The sequence below is a fragment of the Lepisma saccharinum genome, chromosome 3 (genome assembly GCF_977018435.1).
Source record: "Lepisma saccharinum chromosome 3, izLepSacc3.1, whole genome shotgun sequence".
In the NCBI taxonomy this organism is placed as follows: domain Eukaryota; kingdom Metazoa; phylum Arthropoda; class Insecta; order Zygentoma; family Lepismatidae; genus Lepisma; species Lepisma saccharinum.
In genome coordinates, this window is record NC_139231.1 from 4,096,151 (window position 1) to 4,119,764 (window position 23,614).

At 36.7% G+C, this 23,614-nt stretch overlaps 1 protein-coding gene across 1 annotated transcript; it reads left to right on the top strand.

Annotated features, from left to right (window-relative positions):
* The first annotated feature begins 1,300 nt into the window (after nucleotides 1-1,300).
* Nucleotides 1,301-22,936, top strand: LOC145985697 (COP9 signalosome complex subunit 9). Its single transcript, XM_083119765.1, has 3 exons — nucleotides 1,301-1,480; nucleotides 14,926-14,998; nucleotides 21,784-22,936. The coding sequence occupies exons 1-3, from the start codon at nucleotides 1,412-1,414 to the stop codon at nucleotides 21,819-21,821; spliced, it is 180 nt and encodes a 59-aa protein (XP_082975891.1). The 5' UTR covers nucleotides 1,301-1,411; the 3' UTR covers nucleotides 21,822-22,936.
* The last annotated feature ends 678 nt before the right edge of the window (nucleotides 22,937-23,614 follow it).

Genomic DNA, 23,614 nt, shown 5'->3' on the forward strand with positions numbered 1-23,614 from the left:
TTCTTTAGTATTATTTTTAATGTGTTTTGTGCATAAAGTTGAGTAAAGAGAAACAGTTCGTACGAAACTGGCAACGTTAATCTTAATGGGTTTGAACAGGTTAAGGAAACGTAGACGTTCCTGCTACGAATAATGGCAAAGCATGAAAAATCAGCTGCCCGATCCTGTGGCCGAGTGGTTAGCACATCGCGCTCCGATTCCAAGGGTCCCGGGTTCGAATCCCGGTCGGGCTTGGTTGTTTGTGAATGTCCATTCATCCATTTCATCACTCATCCCATCTTCGCAAATTAGCCAAGAGGCACAAAACGCGAAGTAAAATAAACTGGTACTACTTTACTATACCGGAGACACCTATCAATGTTTTATTTCGCAATTTTTTACATTGCTAACGTACTATTCTGCATTGCGGAACATTTCTTTAGGTGAAATAATGAATTTCTAACGAAAATAATGTCTATTTCTTACAATAACGAGTCCTTACTACATTCCCGAACATCAACAACGCTACAGAAAATGATTTGCGTAAGTACTTTCTCCTGTAAATTTGAAGAAATCCGTCTCCGGTATAGTAAAGTGTTACCAATACACTAAATCAATCAATCAAGAAAAATCAGCTGCCTTTACATTTTGCATCATTCAATTGCAACACATAAGAAAAATAGTATTCCTTAGTTCTGTCGCATATGTTTCAACAGTGACATACAGTAGAAGGTAAGGTAAAACATAGCATCTGTTATTAAATTTCGTGTATTTACACACAATTGCTTTAATTCAACGAGTATTTTCACTTTATACAAATTACTTTGCGGTTACGCGTACATTACGATTACTTCGCACTTTTAAAAAACTCAACTAGCTTTCTGTGCATTCTGCGTAAACAAACAACTCTCGGAATCTCGAAGTACGACGTGCATCGATAATGTCAAGGAAATAGCACAACAATCGATTAAAATATCGATTATTTCCATAGATATTGCTTAGTTTCGCCAAGTTCACCACTTTCCTTGTAGCCGTGCGCTGTAGACAATTAAAAATGTAGTCGATTCTTAGTAGACGGTTTCGTGAATCGCACTTTACTACATCTTTTACTACTAAAAACAACTACTTCGTTGTAGACTCGATTTTGTAGTCATTTTCGTGAATCGCCCTGCTGGAGAAAAGTGTACCTCTACAAACTATGACCTCTGGCAGGAAATCGCTAATAGGCGGTGTGTGCCAAACAAAGAAGAAGACGACGATTGCGACGTACTTAGGGTGATCAAGAGACTGTGGTGTTGTCCTATGGAAAATCAAAACAATACATAATCTGTGGCAGCAATACTGTGTAAAAACAAACAAGAAAGGAAAGAAAGTTTTGGGTGAAATATTTATTATTTGCGATAGTTTCGCGTGGCGTCAAAGAAAGTACAAAATGAAACCAACGGTTGTGGCTGATGAAATGTTTCCTGAAGGTGCTGGACCTTACATGGATATGGAGGAGGTATGTCATTAATTGATTGAGTTGGTGTTTGAAGTCCTTTACGCACAGTAAGGCTAATCAGGACCTACAGTTTAAAGTGGGATCCGAAGCACTATGTGCCTCCACCTGGTATCGAACTCGGTATGTTATTAATGTCATTGAAAATAAACCATATATACACAAAAGGAGTTTTCAAAAATATTTTGGTAACAGTTCGTTATATCGGAGACACATTTCTTCATTTTTACACAAGATACTATGGTAACGGTGCGTTCTCGCACAAACGAATTTCTTCAAGGTGGTAAGACTAGTTTACGTCCTTTTCCTCAGAAATACGTGTCATATATCGTTGGAAAGCTTATTTTATAAGGAATTCAACAACGTAAATCACAAAGCGAGGAAAAATTTCCTGGAGGAGTAAATCGAGAAAAACCGATGTTGTCCGGATATGCGTTATTGAACGTACTGAGGAATTTTTTCGATGATGAAGCACATATTTAGGGGTGAACCTAACCTAACAGGCCTAACCTAACCTCGTAGGCATACCTCATCCCCATGAATGGTTAGTGGGTCTATCGTGAACAGAAAGTGTAAAAAGAAAAAGGTACTTACCCGAAGAGATGCGTTTGCCGCACCGCGAACGCAAAGAAGCAATCACCATTCAGATAAGGATGTAAAGTATAGTCTATCCTTAATTTTTACAGGAGATACTACTTACGGAATTTAGTTTCTATAGATTGTTTAAAGGTTGTGGATGTATTTTTTCTGGTACTATTATCGTATGAGGGAAACACCTACGAATCATATATTTCGGACTTCTTTACATTGCTAACGTGTTATTTTCGATTGTGGAACATTTCTTAAGGTGAAATAATGCATTTCTAACTAAGATAATGTCTATTTCTTCTATTTACGAGTACTTACTGTTACTTGTTGTTTCGAATCTGTAACACATTATGGCCGTGATAGTGTACTGGTTTAGGGGGCGTTCTGAGAGTGTTTTGCCGATTTATGCAGTGTTGCAACCTCGTTCACTGGAAAATATCTATTTTTGTGCCCGGATTTGAAATTATGCTAATACGTCGCAAACCATTGATGTTAGCCTCACAAACCATTGACGTTAGCCCCACAAACCATTCACGTTAACCCCAAAAACCATTTTCCGTAAGGTTAGGTTAGGTTAGGCAAGCATAGTTTTAAAAAAAAAAAAAATACTCGACACGACGTTCTAGTGAAAACACGGCGAGGCTGAAACACTGGCTACGGGGTTCCATCAACATTGCACTCTCGTGCAGAAAGCAAATGGCGGGAGCAGGAACAGCGTGTCGGACAGAGATTTTCGCAGAAAACAACATGCATTCACATTAAAATGGATTAAATCTACATTCAGGAACTTCAACAACGCTAAAGAAAATTATTTCCATAAGTACTTTCTCCTGTAAATTTGAAGGAATCCGTTTCCCTCATATGATAATGTTACCCTTATGACAGTTGTATTATTTGATTAATTTTGTACTCGAGTGTATTGAGGTAGGATCGTCGCTGTGACGTGGTAGACTACCTCAGAGCTCCTCATGCCTCGTGGCTCGAGCGAGGTGGAAAGGGGGCGGGGCTAGCTGTTGAAACGGCAGATCGCTTGACGTCGGACTGGGAATCGAGCAGTGCCTTGACGTTTGTACGGGGTGTAATACCTGTAATTACGTGTTCGTATTGAATAAATAGTAAGTCAAGGAAACTGATTCTTATTACTTCCCGTCGTCATAAGTATGGCGCACGAACAGGAGGACTCGATCGTCTACGTCGTTAGAATCTGGTTGTAGCTGTTAGATGGAAGAATTCAACTTTTTCGTCTGTGATGTTGGAACGTAAGTACTGAACTTTTTCTATGTGGAAAAGAAGAATGACGAATAACTTTATCGCGCTGTGATTGTAGCACCGAAACTATAAAATAGTTGTACTGAATACTGCGACTAAAATTCTTAGCTAGCAGTAACGGAAATTGAAAATGGCTACAAAAAAGGAATTGGAGTTTCTCTTTAAACAATTTGAAGCTAGACTCGCGGAACAAGTTAGTAGTGTGAAAGCTGATATTAACAGTGTTGAAAGTAACGTCAAAGCGGATATTAATAGCGTTGAGGCCAGTGTAAGTAATGTAGGCACCAGCATAGGTCTCTTAAGGCAAGACTTCGAATTATTGGAAGCACGAGTCGAAAAGAAAGTGTCTGATAATTTGGTCGAAACAAAGGAATGCGCCCATGAACTAAAGGAACAAGTGGTCAACTTGAGCACGAAATTGGAAGAGAAGATAAACGAGGTTTCTGTTACGTGTGTAAATCAACATAAAAAATTGAGAGAGGTTTTCGATTCTCATGTAAAACAGGTAGAAAATGAATGCGTAGAAATTAAGAAAACACTCGAAATAAATCAAAAGAAGTTTGAAAGTTTAGTCAACCTTGTACATGGAAATGAAAGTAGTATGAAGGAGTTGTTTAATAACATTAGTGGACATGAAGTTGCTATTGCTGAGTTGAATAGTAAATTTAACGAAATTAGTGTTAAGTCTGGACAAACTATTCAAGATCTAAACTTGACCGTTCAAACCGTTCAACAGAAAATATCTAGTAATGACATTACTGTTAAGGGTTGCTTACAACAACTTACAGAGATTACTAACAAATATGAGGTTCTAGATGATAAGCTGGAGAATATTCGGTATCAAGTTAGAGATTTCACGAATGATTTTTCCATTTTAAGAGTAAGTGCTGAACCGGTAAAATCTTCTTTAGGATTAGAAACTAGAGTACAAGGCTTAGTTAGTCCTGATGTTCCTAGATTGTCTGAACAGCAAAGGGAAGCAAGGAAAGCTTCTTTACCCATTGAAAAAACTGAATATATCACGTTTAGAAAGCAAAGACCATTACGTAAAGGAGAATCTGATTCAGATGTAAAATCTTCTAGCTCTGAAACTAAAGTTCAGTTAAGGGGGCTTAAACGTAAATCTGTAAGTAGCTATAAGACAGGTAGAGTTGCAAAAAGCATGTCAAGAGATAAATTTCATGATAGTAGTTCGGAAAGTGGAACTGATCACAAAAGTAGTAGTTACAGAAGGAAGTTTGTACCTAGTACACTTAAGTACTCTGATCTAGATAGGTTACCTAAATTTACTGCAACTAGGATGGATTATTTGGCGTCACAATTTCTTCAAGAGGTTGAGGATCGCCTGGATATGTTAAATGTTCCCAAAAAAGATTACATGAAGTATGTACCAATGCTTTTGAAAGGTGTTGCTAAAAATTGGTTCTCTCAGGAGAAACTACACATTGTAGATTATAGTTCTTTTAAGGTTCTTTTCCTTAATGCCTTTGAAAGTGCATCGTGGAAGTCAACATGTCTTGCAAATGTCTTGTGCAAGAGATACAGCAAAGAAAGTAGACAAACTCTGTTAAATTATTTCTGGTCACAGATTAATTTACTAAATTCCATTCAGCCAGACATGCCAGAACAGCAAAAAACTATTTTAGTAGCCCAACAGTTACCAAATAGAGTTAGAGAAGCAATCTTAAATCAACCTAATATTAGTCTTGGTACCGCTGCGGAATTGGTTGCGCGTCACGAAGCTTTGTATGCAAGTGTTGAAGGTGAAAGTAGGAGAGATGGAAGGCCTGTTGGTATTAGACAAGTACAAGTTGTTAATGAAACTAAAAGAAATAATCAATCTAGAGTAAGCAATATGCAAAATTCTAATACAAGCCATGAGACTAATGTAAGGAATTCTGGTAATTTCAGGAGATATGCCACTGATAATAATAGTAGTAATGATAGTAGATCTGGTCAAAGGTCTTGGAGAGTAAACCGTTTTCCATATTCTGGTAATAACTATAGAAATAGTAACTTTCGAGGTAGATACAATTATAGTAACCAAAATCGTATAAATGCTGATAATAGTAGGCCTAGGTATAGAAATACTAGTACAAACACTGTGTCACACGATGATGTTCAAAACAATCCTCAAAGAAGTGAACCTAGATCTAGTACTAGGGAAGAAATAGAAAATGGTAATGGTGGGTCTTCACTTAGAGTGAATGCGCCCTGGTTTGTGCCTGAACAACCTTTAAACTAGATAGTGAGTCTATTGTTATTGTGACACAGAATAGCATAGACGAAGATGAGAATATTGTGTCAGTAGCCAATCTTAATACTGAAGATTTAAGAAACAAACTTTGTAATGAAAATTCTAGTAAATCAAACTGTGAATCATGCCTTAAAAACGTATGTAGGGTAGATATTAATTTTTATGAAGACTTGTTAGAAGATGAAGCGAAATATAGTTCTAATAACTTAATGTTACCTGTAAACCTCAGGAACAAAGTCAAGAATACAACTTCTATCTTTGCAAATATTAATGGGATAGAGAGTAAATGCTTAGTAGATAGTGGTAGTGACATTTGTTTAATGTCAGAGAACAAATGGAAACGTATTACTAGCGAAGTCACCAGACCTAAATTAGAGCCAATAGAAGATATTATTTTGGTTGACTATTCTGGAAAAAGAAAACAGAAAGTACTTGGAAAATTGTGTGTGGATATAGAAATTGAAGATATTATGTTTTTTGTTCAGTTTGTTGTCGTCAAAGATTTGACAGTAGACATTCTTTTAGGTTTAGATTTTTTGTATAATGTAGAGGCTCTTGTAAACTTCAAGGAAAATTCTTTATTGTTACACACCAAACAAGGTGAAAGGTTAGTTAAATTATTACCTATATCTTGTCCAACTTTTGATGTGAGTGAAGAGGCAGAGAGTAGTTGTCTTAATGTAACCCAAAAGTCAAAAGAGGAAATAACTGTTGCTAGTGTAGAAGATCTTAAATTAAAAGCTATGCAAGCTGAAATACTCAATGAAGATGAAAAGAAGCAACTGTTTGATTTGTTACTTGAATTTAGGATGCTGTTTGATGAAAAACCTGGTTTATGTACTAAATATGAACACCATATTGAATTAGATACAACAGAACCTTTAGTTTCTAAGCCATATCGAATACCTTATCATTACAGACAAAATGTTAGAGATCATATTCAAAAATTACTTGAGTGGGACATTATAGAACTTTCTGATTCACCTTATTTAAATCCACTAGTAATAGTTCCTAAGTCTGATAAAAGTGTAAGAGTATGTACCGACTTCAGGAATATTAATCAACACCAGAAAGTTAGTCAAATTAGACCAATTAATATTGAAGAGGCATTACAAGGATTTGTTGGTAGACCATATGTATCACTGATCGATATGTCCTCTGGATTTCACCAGATTTTGTTGTCAGAGTCATCTAAAAAGTATACTGCATTTTTGTTTGAAGGTAGACAATACCAATACAAACGTTTAGTATTTGGTACATGTAATGGAGTACAAGCATTTACGATGGCAATGACCAAAGTATTAGGCGACATTCTGTCAGAGAATGTTATCATTTATGTTGATGATTTATGCATTAGAAGTGAATCTTTAGAAAGTCACATAGAACATTTAAGAAGTGTATTTTCTAAATTAAGAGAGTCTGGTATGACTGTACGTCTCAAAAAGACATTCCTCTGTAAAGAAAAGTTATTGTACTTGGGTCACATTATTGACAAAACAGGTATAAGAGTAAATCCAGAAAGAGTAGAGGCTATTCTCAATCTTCCTACTCCGAAGGATGTAAATACACTTCAAAAAATAATAGGTTGTTTCTCTTGGATGAGAAGATTCATTCCAAACTTTGCTACCATATGTGCACCTTTATATGAATTGTTAAGGAAAGGTAAGAAATGGATATGGACTAAGACGGAACAAGAGAGTTTTGATTTGCTCAAACAAGAAATTTCTAATGATGCTAAACTATTTCATCCTGATCTTAATCAAAGGTTTTATGTCCAGGGAGATGCTTCCTTACTTGGCATCGGAGGATATTTGTATCAAATAATTGATGGTGAGAAAAGAATAATAAGTTATGTAAGTCGTACACTGAAAGGTTATGAGAAACAATACACCATAACCGAGCTAGAATGTTTAAGTCTTTTATTTTGTATTGAGAAATGTAATCAATATCTTTTGGGTAAAGAATTTACTTTAGTTTGTGATCATAAGTGTCTCACTTGGCTGAACCATTCGAAGAATTGGAACCCTCGCTTATTGCGTTGGTCCCTTCAACTTCAAAAATACCAGTTTATTGTAGAATACTGCAAAGGATCTGACAATGACCTAGCGGACTTATTGTCCAGACAATTTTCAGAATCAGAGCCGATCTTGATGCACATCAACAATAATGTAAGGTTTAAAAATGAAGTATTAGATATACCTGTAGAGTTGTTAGTCCAAGAACAGTACAATGATAAGCTATTTCAACCTATTATTGATTATTTGAACAATTGTGAAAATGTAAATGTAAGTTTACCTCAAAGGTGTAGAAATTGGAAAAAGTTTTATAAAGTATGCAATGGAATTTTGATGATAAGAGATTTTCACTTTGAGAACATCTGGAAAATATGTATACCTCAATCTTTAGTTTCGGTAATACTGAGGAATTATCATGACAATATGGGCCACTTTGGTTGTGAAAAGGTACTCAGAAGAGTTAGGAAACTGTACTTTTGGCCTGGTATGAGAAAAGGTATTCTGAGTTATATCAAAGATTGTGAACTATGTATGAGAACGAAGCCGAGTAGACATCCGCCCAAGGGCATATTCCAACAACATTGTAACCAGGGTGAAACTATTTTGTTTTTAGATATACAAGGACCATTAATTAAAGGTTCACAAGGAGAAAGGTTTCTTCTAACCTTACAAGATGCTAACACTAAATATCTGTTCGCTTATCCAATGAGGTCAAGTACAGCCAACAGTATTGTAAAAGCCTTGCTAGAAGGATATGTCAGGCATTTTGGCATTCCACACAGGTTGGTTAGTGATAACGCCACGGTGTTTCATTCTAACAAATATGTGGACACTTTAACAAGCTTAGGTATAAAATTGGCGTATACCCCAATATATCACCCTAGTTCTAATTTAGTTGAGAGAATTCATTCCGAACTCAACCGGCTTATGCGTGTTTTTTGTAAAAACAACCACAAAGATTGGCCGAAATATATAGATGTAGTGGTAAGCTTATTAAATGATAGTGTACACACACAGCTAGGATTTGCTCCCTCAGAGTTACAACTAAACAGAGATCTTAACTCATGTATTTTGAATCATTTTAATTTACCGCCTAATGAAATTTCTCTGTGGAAAGACAAACTATACATGGCTTTTATAAAAGGTTTCCAAGCAAGGAAGAGAAAAAATGACAAGTACAACTTGCAACAAGAAAATAGACCTGAAGTTAAAATAAAAGACCTGGTATTTGTAAAAACACATTATCTTAGCAGCCTCCTAGAAAATCGCACTAAAAAGTACTGTGAGGTCTATGAAGGTCCGTATATGGTAATTGAAAACAAGCAACTAATGTATACATTGTAATAGATTTGAAAACTGGCAATATCAGTGGTAACCATCACAGTGATAATCTAAAAATCTGGAATTGTACCATTGAAAAGAGAAGTTGTTATTTAAGCCAATTGGAAAAACTAAATCCAAAATTGTACAAACATTTGTTTTGGGTAGATCAAAGAAAGATTTAGATTTTGTTTCAAATTATTTATATTTATTTGCTATTTTTATATTTTCTTTGACATAAATGTTGTTGTATTGATTATACCCAGTATATTTGATCATGATGTATACCAGTTTAACTGTAACTACACAAAGTATGAGTGTAGATAACATAACAATGTGCAAATTATAAATGGGTATTTTATTTTGTAAAAATTTCACTTGAAGGAAATTTTTCTCCCAAGAGAGGGGAGTTATGACAGTTGTATTATTTGATTAATTTTGTACTCGAGTGTATTGAGGTAGGATCGTCGCTGTGACGTGGTAGACTACCTCAGAGCTCCTCATGCCTCGTGGCTCGAGCGAGGTGGAAAGGGGGCGGGGCTAGCTGTTGAAACGGCAGATCGCTTGACGTCGGACTGGGAATCGAGCAGTGCCTTGACGTTTGTACGGGGTGTAATACCTGTAATTACGTGTTCGTATTGAATAAATAGTAAGTCAAGGAAACTGATTCTTATTACTTCCCGTCGTCATACCCTCGTGGTTAGTACTTACCAATTATGTATTGCGGAACATAGTCGAAGGTGCCATTATGCTTTTTGCACGAAAACAAACATTTTATCTGCTAAAATAACTTATTTTCCTGAATGCTACGGAAAGCACGTCATGGTGCTATATCGCTTGCTTTGCGAATGATCGTGTTTTCGAATATCAGTGTTTCCAACTCTATTGTGCATGAAAATTCCTATGTTCCACGAATTATTGGGTTTTTGAAATTAAACTTTCAAGTCACGAAACATGCAAAGTTAGCCAGATTAGGTTAGGTTAGGTTAGGTTTGGTTAGTTTACGTTAGTAAAAATTAAGATATTAACTTACCATCACAGCATCTTTCACATATTTATTCCATGACACATTGTTACATCTTTTCAAGTTACATGTATTGCATGGTACTGGCTTGTTTGAAAAAATCGTTCATTCTTGCCTTAGGTGGGAAATTAACCTTAAATAGGTGCTTTGCTAGGTACCCTGTGAAGTGACTCTTCTTCCGTCTAAAGGTTGGTATGGAATGACGTACATTACGCCATGCTCTTTCGATGTTTTTGGAGTGGATTGGAATGTCATCGCTAAACATTCGTTGCATGTTTTCGTGATGTATATGTCAACTTGCAGGTGTGTCCACAAACTCTATGCTGTGGTTCACTCGCAGGTGCCTGTAGCCTGCTCCCTGTAAGTTTATATAGGCTTTCCAGCAGTCTGAAATGATAGTTGTGCCAGGAAGAATAAATTTGTGTATGATTTGCAGCACAGTTTGTTCATCTCGATTGTCTACTGGAACCATGAAGAAAGCTTTCGGGTTTCCTCTTTCTATTCCGCCGAACACCCACTGTCCGTTAACTGGACGTCCTCTTCTATTTACACACCTCTTCATCTTCTCGAACTTCGCTTCATCTACTTCCACAACAACTCCTTGACCTCCTATGGGACGAGAATTTTCAGTTACCCATTCCTTGCAAACCTGTCTGCAAAAGTTCGACCAGTCAACAACAGTTCTTTTACTCATGTTTAATTCCTCTTCTATTACAGCTTGTCTTGGGTACTGCAGATGAAGCCAGAGATTGCAGAAATTAATTATCTGGAACCTATGAACGTGCCATTTCTTGCGGAATGTTTGATTCCGCATGGAACTTTCTTGCGACGTGATTTACCTTGTCCATCGATTCTCTTCGAACAAATATACAACCAATTGCCATCGCGTCCAATGTGCACCTTACATACAATGCCACATTTTCCGCAATCAACTTCTTCCTTCACTATGCCGTGTTGGATTGTAAAATCCAAGGGATCTTCTACGCCCAATAATAACCTAACGTCATATCCAGGACATGCCATTTTCTCGAGAAAAAAAAAAGCATGCGTTTGGAAACCCTGATTCCACTAGCGAGATCGCGTGACTTTCGACTCTAGAGCAATCTGCAGGTACATAATGGAAACAATAGCATAATGTTGTCGATTTACACAAAAGTCAATATTATTACATCAAAAGTGATTATTTATTGTTCAGCTGTATTCCAAGGTGATGTTTTAGGAAGAAAATACCTCGGCGAACGTTCTAAACTTTGGATAAACTCATTTCCGTAAGTAGTTTGTTGTGTAAAATTGAAGAAATGTGTCTCTGATCTATGAAACTGTGACCCAATATAGCCTATTTGCCCACAAATTCATGTATCTTTCAACAAAAGTAATCTTTCCGATGCTCTCCGGTAACCAGATGTCGCTTACGTTTCATGATGTAACCCCGTTCAAGTGTTTACAACCACATGGTTGTTTAGCAAGAATTTCTTTTATTTTTTGAAAGCTGTATCGCATTGTGTTACGAACAAAATTTGAGTATAATATTGTTTAATAACAGCGATAAGATACCTCTCCACTAAATTTCTAGGTGAAAGTATAATAATATAGGGGCATGGAACATCTAAAAGGGGGACAAGGATGACCACACCTCCCCCTTCAAAAACGAAGGTCAACCTAAAGGTATATATTTCACACGTATAATTTGATTTCAGTCATAGTAATTTACATTAATTATTATGCAATGGGGATGCAGGAATGTGATAATTTCAAATTCAAGTGGTGTTTTTTAAGGGGACAGCACTAGTATCAGGATAATATGCCCCATTCAAACATACCTTGCTTGTCCCATTGTGGAAGAAATCTGCGAACGTCCTTGATTGGGGGGGGGGGGGTGCAATTGCCCTCCCGTGCGCACGCCTATGAGTAAAATGATGGAACGTTTCAACGCTATATGATCGTACACAACTGTAAAAAACTGATTTAATTAAACAACATAATTTTATAAAGGTAAGCTATTCCTATGTAGAACGTACATATTTGTTTAGTTTTTAGATGATTTAAAGATCTGACACAATGTTGATTCTTCACAGTTGAGTAGGGATGGCCAGATTCTGGATAATTTAAAATCCGGATTCGGAAATTTCACTATCTGGATTTCGTAGCAACGAGGTTTATACAGAATTCGTTAATAAAACTCTCAATGTTCTTTATTTTAACTTTTGTCTTCCTCATTTCACAATCATGCACTCTTGGTTTGTTCAGAAAGCTAGGTTTTGGTTGTACCGCAATATACATTCAAATTCAAATCCAGTACAAAGCAGACCTTTCAAATTGTATTTCTTGCTTTACTTGTAACTTAAATAATTAACCACTAACCATTTTCATTACGTGTCTGTTTTGAACGGGTAAACACATGTTTAGCATTGACAATATTGACCACAATCCGGTCGTGTAAGTCAAGAACATCTAGACTACTTGTGATGAACCACCTAATAAATAATATTTGGATAAAGTGAAAAATATACCAGCACAAAGAGAAATCATAGAGTGCCTTTCACGGTTGAGTTGGCCATAGAGCGGAGGCTAGCACACCGGGCAGCGAGAGCGCGTCTGCCAGCAAACTGGATGCAACATCTACGTAACTGGAACTGCTAGTTATGTAATGAAATAAGTTCGTACAATTACATTGACAGTTACAATTAAAATGAACATGTACCTTGTTACAAGAGGTGTTGGAAATGTTGTCGTCCTGCTTCCACACATTTACGGCATTTTTTAAAGGAAATTCACAAAATTTTCACTAACATATATCAGTTCCTCTTCTGAAATTACTTCAATTTCTCTCCTGATGTTTTCTCTAAATTTTTCCAATATATGGCTTCAGGTTTAACCTTTTGCCGCCGAAGGCCTTGCCTCTATTCCCCGAGCCGATTTTGAGTAAAATGCAGAGTTTCAATTAAATGAGTGTAGATCGGAGGCTAATTGCCCTAGAGAGATGAGTGATATACCATTGTACGGGGAATGAACCAGAGATTCAGACTATATGAAATTTTTGAAAATTCGGCGTATATGTGGTGGGGGGAGGGGGCTAACTCTCGAAATTCCAAAATTTCGGGAAAAAAAATTGGTTCCCCCACCCTCCCCCCAAGAAAAAAGTGCATGACAGTGTCGACATGCACATGGAAATGATCGCTGACACGTAAGGAACACAAAAATATTTGCATTATTATCATATGACCAATGTAACTTGAGTTGTACCCCCAAAAGAAATGGTCGGGACGCCACTGATTCAAGCTTCAAAATGCAGCGGTACCTTGAAATGACTATAGCTCAGAAACTAAATGCCCTAGAGATATGAACGATATACCGTTGTACGCAGAATGAATCACAGATTTAGACGATATATAATTTATGCACATACGGCATATATATGGAGGGGGAAAGGGGGGAAATCCCCTCAAAAATACTTTTCTTAAAAAAAAATGGTGTTTCCCCCCGCCACCCCGAAAAAAAATGTCAAAATGCAAAATTTATGCAAATTTGGTGTATATATGGAGGGGGAAGGGAGAAAACCCCCAAAAATTATTTTAAAAAATTGTCACCACCCAAAAAATGTCCTCGCACTTGGGCACAAAATGACACCCACACACAACATTCACGGACGAAAAGCTAGAACGTAGTGACAAATGAGCGCCAATTCTTGCAGCTGCTTGAAATTCTATTTTTAGACAATGCTGGGTAACCCCTGTTGCCACTTGTGCTAAAAAAAAACAAAGGTTTCCTTCAGGGCACTTCGAATTCCCATTCTCACAATGCAGATTCAACAACCAGTTTTCCCCCTCCCCCCCACCACCCCCTGCTTCCGTCCTCACGGAAAACTTTCATTTTGACATGGGATACTTATAAACAAGCTTCCTTCGAACGCAGATAGCAGGAGGACGTGAAAAGCATTGCTTTAGAACAACAAAGCCAGTCTTCCTTTGTCGGCAAAAATTTGACGTTGAAAAGAGCCGCAAAAGAGAAGTACCTTTTCCCGCCTTTTCCCCTCCATTTTCATGAAGACAAAAAAAAATGCAAAAAACCATTTCTGTTAAATACATGTGTTAGGAACAATACAAAAAAATAAAATCGAAATTCTAGCCAAAAATAGAAAAGTTATAACGTAAAAACTACGACCTTGACACAGCATCTCGGTTGAGACGCTTGGTGTCCTGAGGGTTACTTTTGGGTATCTCGTTCGAGACGCTTGGGCACCAAAAGGTTAAAAGCTTGGTAGCTCAACAAACAGACGTCTGTTTCCTGTGAAAGCAGAAGGAAATATGACACTTGGTGTTGTATATGATTCCATTCATTGAGCTCTGAAGCATGTAATCTCAAGAAGTAGGTGCATGGAATTACATTGTTTTGGTGTCAGAAGGTGCCTGTGCATTGACCTACGTGTGAACTTGTCGAATCTATCAAACATATAACTCTTGTGCAACTGCTATGGCAGATAAGGAGTCGAAAACCAACATCGAGCAGTATGGGCATGTTTGGTCGAAACATAGAACTGCTGTAGCTTTACAATGCTACTGTCACAACACTAATTCCATTGCTTTTCACTTATCCAATTACTCTTCTTTCTCAATATGGATTTGGCTGCAAACAGATTCAGTGGACTTGGTAACGTGCTATTGAGTTTATTATTTAAAATATGTGTGAGCCAGGATGGGTTGAATCTGGATTCCTGATTCCCTCCAAAATCCAGATTTGGCTATCCAATGTAATTTTTTATTTGTATCATAACATTACTACTTTAATACTATTGAATAAATTATCCCTCTTTCTGCTTAGAATATATTCTGAATATTGAATTTATTCCTTTTATAATATCCAGTTTTATGAGGTAATTGAAAAACATATCCATAAGAACAACATATCATAGATGTTTTTTTTTTTTTTTTTGAGATGGTGTATGAAGTAAATAATGTTTTTTTTTGTTTCGTTACAGGCAGGAGGCTCTGGTGGACTGCTTATGGACTTGGCTGCAAATGAAAAAGCAGTTCATGCTGATTTCTTCAATGGTGAGTGTTAGGTCTTGTTTGGATAGAAATTTATGGTATTTAATCATACTACCAGAGTCCTGGCTTTGGCATTCTTTTAAAAGGGTCTCTAAATCAGTTTCATCCAATCATCATTCATTTTCAGGCTCACAATTAGAAAAGAAAAGAAAACTAAAAATAAGAGAACAAATATTAGTACATTTTCCCTTTGGCTGTGGATAGTAAACAATAAAAATCCACATGCATGTGTTTCTATGTTTAATGCTCAATATCTCAGAAACAACTAAAAGTATAAATATGCAATTTGGGGTACTCAAAAGCAGGAACGACACTACAGGGGGGCTGAAGCCTCCCAAAACATGCCTCAGCCCCCCCCCCCCCCTGTAGCCCGCTAGATTTTTTTAGTATGGTAGACAAATTTCAACCGAAAAAAGAAGTACATGTACATAATATTTTCTATTATAAAACTTCCATTGGGGTAAGGTCTTCTAAAATGCTAAGTAATTGGCCAATCATTAGTAGCCAGACTCACAAAATTGGCATGATACTCTGCTGCCTGTCTGGTATAGGTGGATATATTCAGTGGCTGTGAGGTTGTTCTTTGGTTGTTGATAGTTCAAACAGCAACAAAAATGCATATACAGGGTATTCCTCTAAGTCCTAAAAAATGTTGGGGCATAAGAATGCTAAACTAACTCCAATACATATTTAAATGCATTGTATTTTTAATCAGGTTGAATATATTGTTGTCCATGTAAATAATGGGAATCAGTGAATTAGCCCTGCCATAATGGCAAATACTGCCCCTACAGTTAAATGTGTACAATTAATAGCCACTATATTTCGGAATAGGTCTAACAAGTGTGAAAAATAAGTTTTTATAAGTAGGACGACGTTCAAAATTTAACGAAGCGTTATGTTTCTTTTCTGTTTGTTAGTGCCTCATTAGAGTACTGACAATTGCATGAGTGTTAGCGATGTTCTCTCATTGGTTTCATCGTTATATCTATCCTTATCGTTGCAAATATTCGAGAGGAAAAAATACGACGTTAAGGAATCAAAGGGTACACACACTACGTAATCCTTAGATGCTAAGGATTGGAAAGATTAAAATTGGGCTCCCAGCCCCGGTAGTCTAGTGGTATGACTCTGCCTTGAAATCAAGGGCTCCAGGGTTCGATCCTATTGCAGGCACGTTTCATTAAGTGGCCCGGCCGGATTCCACTATGAGCTGTAGCTCTCGTCCCGATTAGCCAATCAACTAAACATTGCAATACGATGCAAAAATCAACACACAGCACGCTTGGGCAATTTTATTGCTCGCAGGCTTACGCCTACATGTTAATTACTTATAATTTTTGAGGTTAAAAAATAATTTCCGCAATACCGTCATAGTGGCAAAATTTGATTTGATTGTAGAAAAATCAACCTTGAAGCACATCTAAAACTATTCATCCAATTCTGATCAACCTTCATGCATAATACATTCTGAAATAAAATTATAATCTTGCAGTTATTTTCAGTAATTAATATGCCCAGTGCAAGAGTTGCAACTTTATCCATTGCATTTCTGTCAATGCATTTGTCTCCTAGAAGAGATGAACTTTTAGTGAAAATATGTTTGTTCTTTGGTATGTCACCTCATTTCTTCAGAAATAATATTGTAAGTGGACGGTATTTTAGGAATCCTTCCCATCTTTAGTAGTAAGTTCTGAATTCCAGTCATTGAACAAGAAAGAAGCATGCTTCATCGTGGCAGAGAAAATTGTATCATTAACACACTTTTAACTCAAGTGTGGTATTGTTTATTTGATGCCTACTTTATTAAGTTAATGCCGATTTTCTGAAGCATGAAAAGATAAAATCATTTGCTGCCTCCTACTGTGTTTCAGACAGTTTAGAGTCCGAGCTAAAGCTGATGCCAAACATAGCATGCTACGAGGCAGAAAGTGAACTCAAAGTAAGAACCCTTCAGCAGCACGTGCAATAGTTGAAACATTCAAAATTGCCTTTTACGAACTTCATAAGCTTTGTGTCATTGTAATGTACATACCCTATCAACAGCTGCTTGCGGCAAATCAAGTGTTACCTTCGTAATCGAATTGGTAACGAGAGGTTCAGTGTCCTATATATTCTGTTCTTTGAGAAAAATCTTGCAAATCTTTAGACATAAAATAATTTTTCAGCTGCTCATAAAAAAATTAGACTTATTGTAGTTTCTTCCTGTGATTAACGTTCTCGCTGATTTACAACTATCTTTGGATATGACTGTAAAATATATCATTGGTAAAATTATATATATATTTATAGAGTTAGCCCCCCTAGAATTTGAAACCGAAATATGTAGCCCCCACTCATTTCACTGCTCAAAAGGTAAATTAGCAATTTTTTGCACACTAAATTCTTGATTGGTCCTGTCTATTTGTGTGAATTGTTCACACACATACAGAAGTGTAAACTATCATGCTGACTCAACCTATTGTTGGAGCAAGTTGAAACTTGCAGAGTTTGCTATTGAAATGCCAATCTAAATATAGAAACACCAGCAGCGTGTTGCGTTGGCTTATTGTTGTCGATTCTCAAAACTTTCAGTGACCCTTGTAAACCACTGTTCTGATTATTATCCATGATAGATATCACAATTACATAGTGGATGCTGTTCCAAGATTGAGTGTTGCTGCTGTTCATGATGTACACAGCTTTCAACCTCAAGAACCACTGCTCTTCTACCCAAAACCTGCACTTCACTGTTGCTGCCCATACAAACAACAATAATATCCCTTTCCACGAATGCTCCACGTTGTGGTCGTCCACCCCTTATCCCAATCCACCAACACCTTAGTAAAGTTGTCGTCCCCAAAGCAACCTCACTTTACTTCAAAGAAAGTTCCGAAATATCAGTTTTCCCTCTAAGAACAACATGTCAAGTCCACGTGGAGTCCAATAAATCGTCCCCTCGAACCTTTCCCACCAATAGCTTCCGTCCAAGAAATGACAGCTCTTGTCAAGTCCACGTGGAGTAAATGAGATGTTGCCAATTCAGTTTCTTTATATATTTCTGAAAGTGAGGTTGCGGTTCTTTATCTTTGTTAGGTTGTGTTATTGTGCTGTGCTATTTTTTTTATACACTATATAGACCTTGGGAATATAACATCGCAGTGAATGAATGGATGTCTAAACACTGCAGGCAAAAGTGGCAACATCCCTTTACAGAAAAAAACAGGTGGTGGCTTGAAACCAGATACGGGTCCGGTTGGCTTCCTCTGGGGTTGTGTCAAAGATGCTGAACTGGCAATGCTTTCAAGACTATCATTATACAGAGTGTGCCTACATATCAGCCAGGAGTTCAACGACACCACCTGACCTGAATAAGATCACTCGGTGACTTTCCAACCGAGCTAGTAACCACCTCTCATCCCCATTCTCAACTATCGCTTCATCTATCAAATTACTCCACATTGCACCCTACCACTCACAAGTTTCAAAAAGCCTGGTTTTTCTGTACAAACTAATGATCTAGATCTTGCAGCTTGAACACTCACTTCTGCTTCCACAATCTCTTTTTTCTGACCCAAGATGCAGCCATGAAAATTTTAACTTTTCCAGTGCCTGGCGCGAGTTTCCTATTTCCTTCTAATTTTCTATGTAGCCTGTCTGGCTCTCCTGCCTTTCATTCACTTATACATATGTATGTGTGCGTAAACACAAGGTTTAGTTGAGATTGCTTCACTCTTTCAAATGTGCTTGAAAAACATATATTGCCATCTACTACAGATAAATTGCTACCCTTGACATTTATTTTTATGTTAGGTAACATTATTAGTAACACAGTATAATGCTAGGAGAAAAGCCAACAGGATGAAACCCTAAGGCCAACCATTTTGTCCGTTTTTTAAAAAAATTATAATAAAGCACCTTTCAACAAACTTGTCCTTTTTGTCGTCTCTTTAGCCTTTTAGAATACTGATTCAAATTTAGATTCCCTTGTATGGAAGCGTGAAGTAAGTAAAAATGGAGCATTGCCACTAGAAAAAACGTTTAGCATAAAGCTGTGATCACAGAGTTGTTTATGCTGTGTTTGCTACCAGTGGCATAGCAACGTATCACGAGGCACCCATCAGTTGTTTAATCTTGGCTTTGTAACATTAATTTGACACCTTTCGTTGGTAACTAGGGGTTATTTGCCACCCCTGAGTTTTCGAATAAAATTCAGATATGATATGCATACCAGTTCTTTCCCTAAGTATTACTATATAATGCATTTCTTTATTGTATTGCAATTTATTTAATTTCCACAATTTTGAAAGTAAAATTGCTCAGTTAGAGGCTGGATTACGACCGGATCCATACACATTTCGAAGGAGAGTTTTCACGTGCTCTTCTACATTGTTCTCACAATTTCAGATTTTCTGTCGTCATCCTCATCGAAGTCATCCTTTCCTTTCAGAATTTGACACACAAAAGTAGCAAATTCATGGTCAGTCACGTTTTTGAATGGCATTTTACATAAGTGTAGAACAAACATTTTGCACGTGTGGAAGGTAACAGGGGTGATGCACCACACCAGATGGTCGATTATGAGCAGCAAGAAAATGTTCTTTCCAACAACTGATTGCAACCGTTAATAAAACTCATTAAAGAGGAAGATTATGCAAAATTTTTGCAGGAATACCAACATAACTAAAAGAAAATCACTCTGGAGAGGTGCACCACCCCATGAGAAATTCGACAATAATGTTTAATTTTTTTTGGGCCCCTTAGGCTTAGGCCCCACCTGCCTGTATGTTATGTCCCTGATTTGACGCATCCGTTCAATTTATATCATTTAACTAGAATTTAAAGCCAGATAAAACAGAATGTTTTAATTTTCTGTGCCCAAAAATTACCCACCCATTTCCATCTTTTTTTCTCACTTCTATTTTTTACATTTTTCATATCAACCACATAGGATGAGAGGCCCCTTGCTATGCCACTGGTCGCTACCTTAGCTGGTTCTCATCTATGTTTTAAAAACATCACCGAGTACAAACATGTGCAGTAGTCTTGAGCTCTGATGCCGTTTTAGTGTCAGATGCCTGTTATATGGCATCACAGCCACCAGTGCTTTACCTTCAGTAATAGATACAATGCATGTTTGCTAAAATGCAGCGCTGCATAAATTATGTTTCGTGAGCAGTTAATTGAAGAAGTGAACAAGTATCCATATTTGTAATGTTTGGATTCATTCGAAAATAATTTTTAAATTTGACTTCATCTTGATGCAAATTATGAAATTCATCTAACTTGTTTCTTTTCAAATTCATTGTCAGAATTATCAGCCCTCCCAGGCCATGTTGTCCGAAGATGAGATTTAAATTTTGGACAGAACAGGGGCACCCACTTGTCAAAATTATTGAGGGGGCTCTGATCACTGAAAAAAATTAATGAATGTATCACTCTCTCCATTTTTTAAGTTTTGGCCTCAGTGTTCGAAATCTCGTAAAAGCCCATGAATTCGTCAAATATATTAAAATTTTTATTTACAGTTCAAATGCAAAATGTCAATTGTTCACGGATGGATATGTCACAAGTTTCGTCGACCATAATAGCAAAATATTCCCGACTTTTAATATCTGCTACCACGGAGCGCAAAACAGATCTTTCTAATATATCAATTATCTCGTTCTGAATGTCATGTGAGAGCCATTTGTAGCCCGAATGTCCCATCCACTACCCTAGTTCATGCACATCTTCTTTTGAAACTCTTTTTAGTAAAAATGTTAACAATACTCATAATTATATACTTAGTATAGCTGTCCCTGGTCATAGCCCCCCCCCCCCAAAATTGATGGTCTAGACATTTCAAATGTGTAGATCAAATTAGATCCTCTTAAGCAAAATAATTTGGGGGGGGGGCCTCTGCCCCCACATCGTTAACATGGGGGAGGGGCTCCAAACCCCATGGAGTCGTTGCGTATGGACAGAACTGACAAGTTTTGTACAAAACATAGCTTCCTGTGTGGCTGCAACATGACACTATTAGTAGAGACACATTATTTTTGTCAATTTCGGGTTCAAAAGTGGGAAATAAATTAAAATTTGGTGTTATAGCAGTGAAAAATTGGATCAAAAGCAGTATATAAAATTACATTTTGGTTTTAAAATTGTGAATATAATCCTAAACTTGATTTAAAAACTGCACTTATTATATTAAATAAGCATCCCTTCTAATAGCAAATTTATGTAGTTATCAGAGGATTAAGTTTATTCCTGTATAAAGGGGTCCATTTTTGCTTCTCAAATATTTACAGCAGGATTAACCAATTTTCCGTGAATTGCATAACTCGCAGGATAGAATAATTCAAACTTCAGAAAATGTGTCTTGTAAACTCTAAATTTCATGTGTAAGAGTCTATTTCACATTTTGCTTCATTTCGTGACAAAACATGGTAGGAAAATGCACCTCACATCTTTCAGAAACATGTAAAATTAACATTACGATACACTTCATGTTTTCGTCAATAACAAAATATTAGCTATTAGTAAGGCAGGAGCATATTTGATGTTACAACAGAATTGAGATTCAGACGATTGCCTGAAATTCCTGAAATGTATGTGGGTTTTTGGTACAGAAGCCAGGTAATGGCAAAAATCAAGAATACAGTGAAAAGTTTGTCTTTTGGGTTAGGATGTACATGGTTACCTAACAATGGGAAGTTTCTCCCAACACAAAGGCATGTTTTTGCCTTGGTGGTCAGAACCTTAGGTAAATTACATGCATATTGTATACAACATACAAATTAATGTTTACTTTTCTCTTTTTACAGACTTTGATGATCTCTTTGATGATGATGATCTTCAGTGAATCTTTTGGAACTTCATATTTTCATGAAAGTGTTTGCCTTTATAAATTTTTGAAAGTTTAGATTTAAACTTTGAATAGACAGAACATGTTATTAAACATTCATGCAAATTTTTTTAACACTGCATGTTGAGTTTGAAATAAAAGTTTTGTTAAGATATTTTAGGTGTGTCTTTCTGAAAATGATAAATAGAGCCGGGATTTATAAGTGAAATGCATATTCTTTTCCAGACTTCTAATGATAAGAAGAAGGGTTATACTTAGTATTGAGCTATTTAACTAAGGTTGAAAGTGCTCATAAATGCTTATTTCTGCAGGATACTTATGTTTGCTTATTTTATGATTTCGATTTATAATAGCATATTTTACCCAAATTTGTCATATTTCAATTCTATTTTAGTCACACGACTAAATGGAATGACGAGATCAATGATTCTAAATAGCCGCACGGGAATTTCCCAGCCTCTTTTCCTTGTAGGTCAGCTGACGCGATCCACGTCATGCCATTTCAAGTGGTGCTTGGTGAATCCGTGAGTTCACAGCTGTTAGCTCACCCAGTTGCAGATTTGCGTAATGCATTGCATTGTATTAGTTGAGGATCACGCGTTGTTTCGGTGCTGTAATTAAGTTAAGTAATGCCACCCACAAAAATATCAATCAGCATTGTTACGCAAATATGTAAAGGAGTTTGAAAATAATATTTTTAGTGAGGACGGCAATATGTTATTTTTGTTTGGTGTGTGAAAATAGTTTTTCTGTAAAGAAGAAATATGACATTGTGCAACATATTAATACAACACGTCATAAGGAGAGGCTTAAGAAGAAATCTAAGTTAAATCAGCAACTGATTACAAGCAATGTAGGTCAACAATCGAGTTCAGGTTATACATTTTCCAAAGACTTGTGTTTAGCATTAGTGAGTGCTGGCATTCCGTTGTGAAAATTGAATATGTGCAGCTTCGTAAGTTTTAGAAAAATACACAAACAAAGGGGTGCCAGATGAATCCACATTGCGCAAAAACTATGTACCACAGTGTTTTCAAGATGTAATTTGTAATATTCGTGATGAACTGAAGCATGAAAACATACTGTAATAGCTTTGAATAAGGCAAGAGATCTAATAAACAAATATTTTTTCAGATTTTCCTGTATTTATTTATGCTTATTTTTTCATTTTTTGTGCTCATTTTACTGTTTGATTGTGCTTATAAATCTGTGCTCTAATGATAAACAATGATATGGGTAGGCTTATCAGAGGCTATGGTGACTCGTAATTTTTATTTACAAAAAAATATATTGTGCACCTTATCTGGATTGATTGATTGGGTTTATTTTACTTTGTTTTTCTGCTACTTTAGGCTAATCATTATATGAGTGGGTGATGATATAATGGACACACTCAAAGAATGTCCAGGCTATAATTCGAACCCAGGAACCCTGGATTCCTGGCATGCTTCACACAATAGCATGACAAAGGATACGTAAATATCTGAAATTGGTCATCTGTAGTAGGTTGAAGGTAAATTCTTATTAAACATAAAAACAAAATATAACGTGGGGAAATGATTTTCCGAAGTGAATAATGGCAAAACTGGTGGAGAGAAGTCGTCGGTGTTGGGCGGTCCACTAAGAAATTGGGTACGCTCGTCAAAAAATCACGCGGCAATGTTGTGCAATGTCGGTGCAAGGGATTCCCCAAAGGATGTGAACGAAGATGTTGACGGGAGTGGGGTGGGTGTGTGTTCTGCGTGAGCTGGTATCGATGAAAATTGGCATGTGTTGAATGGCACCAAAAA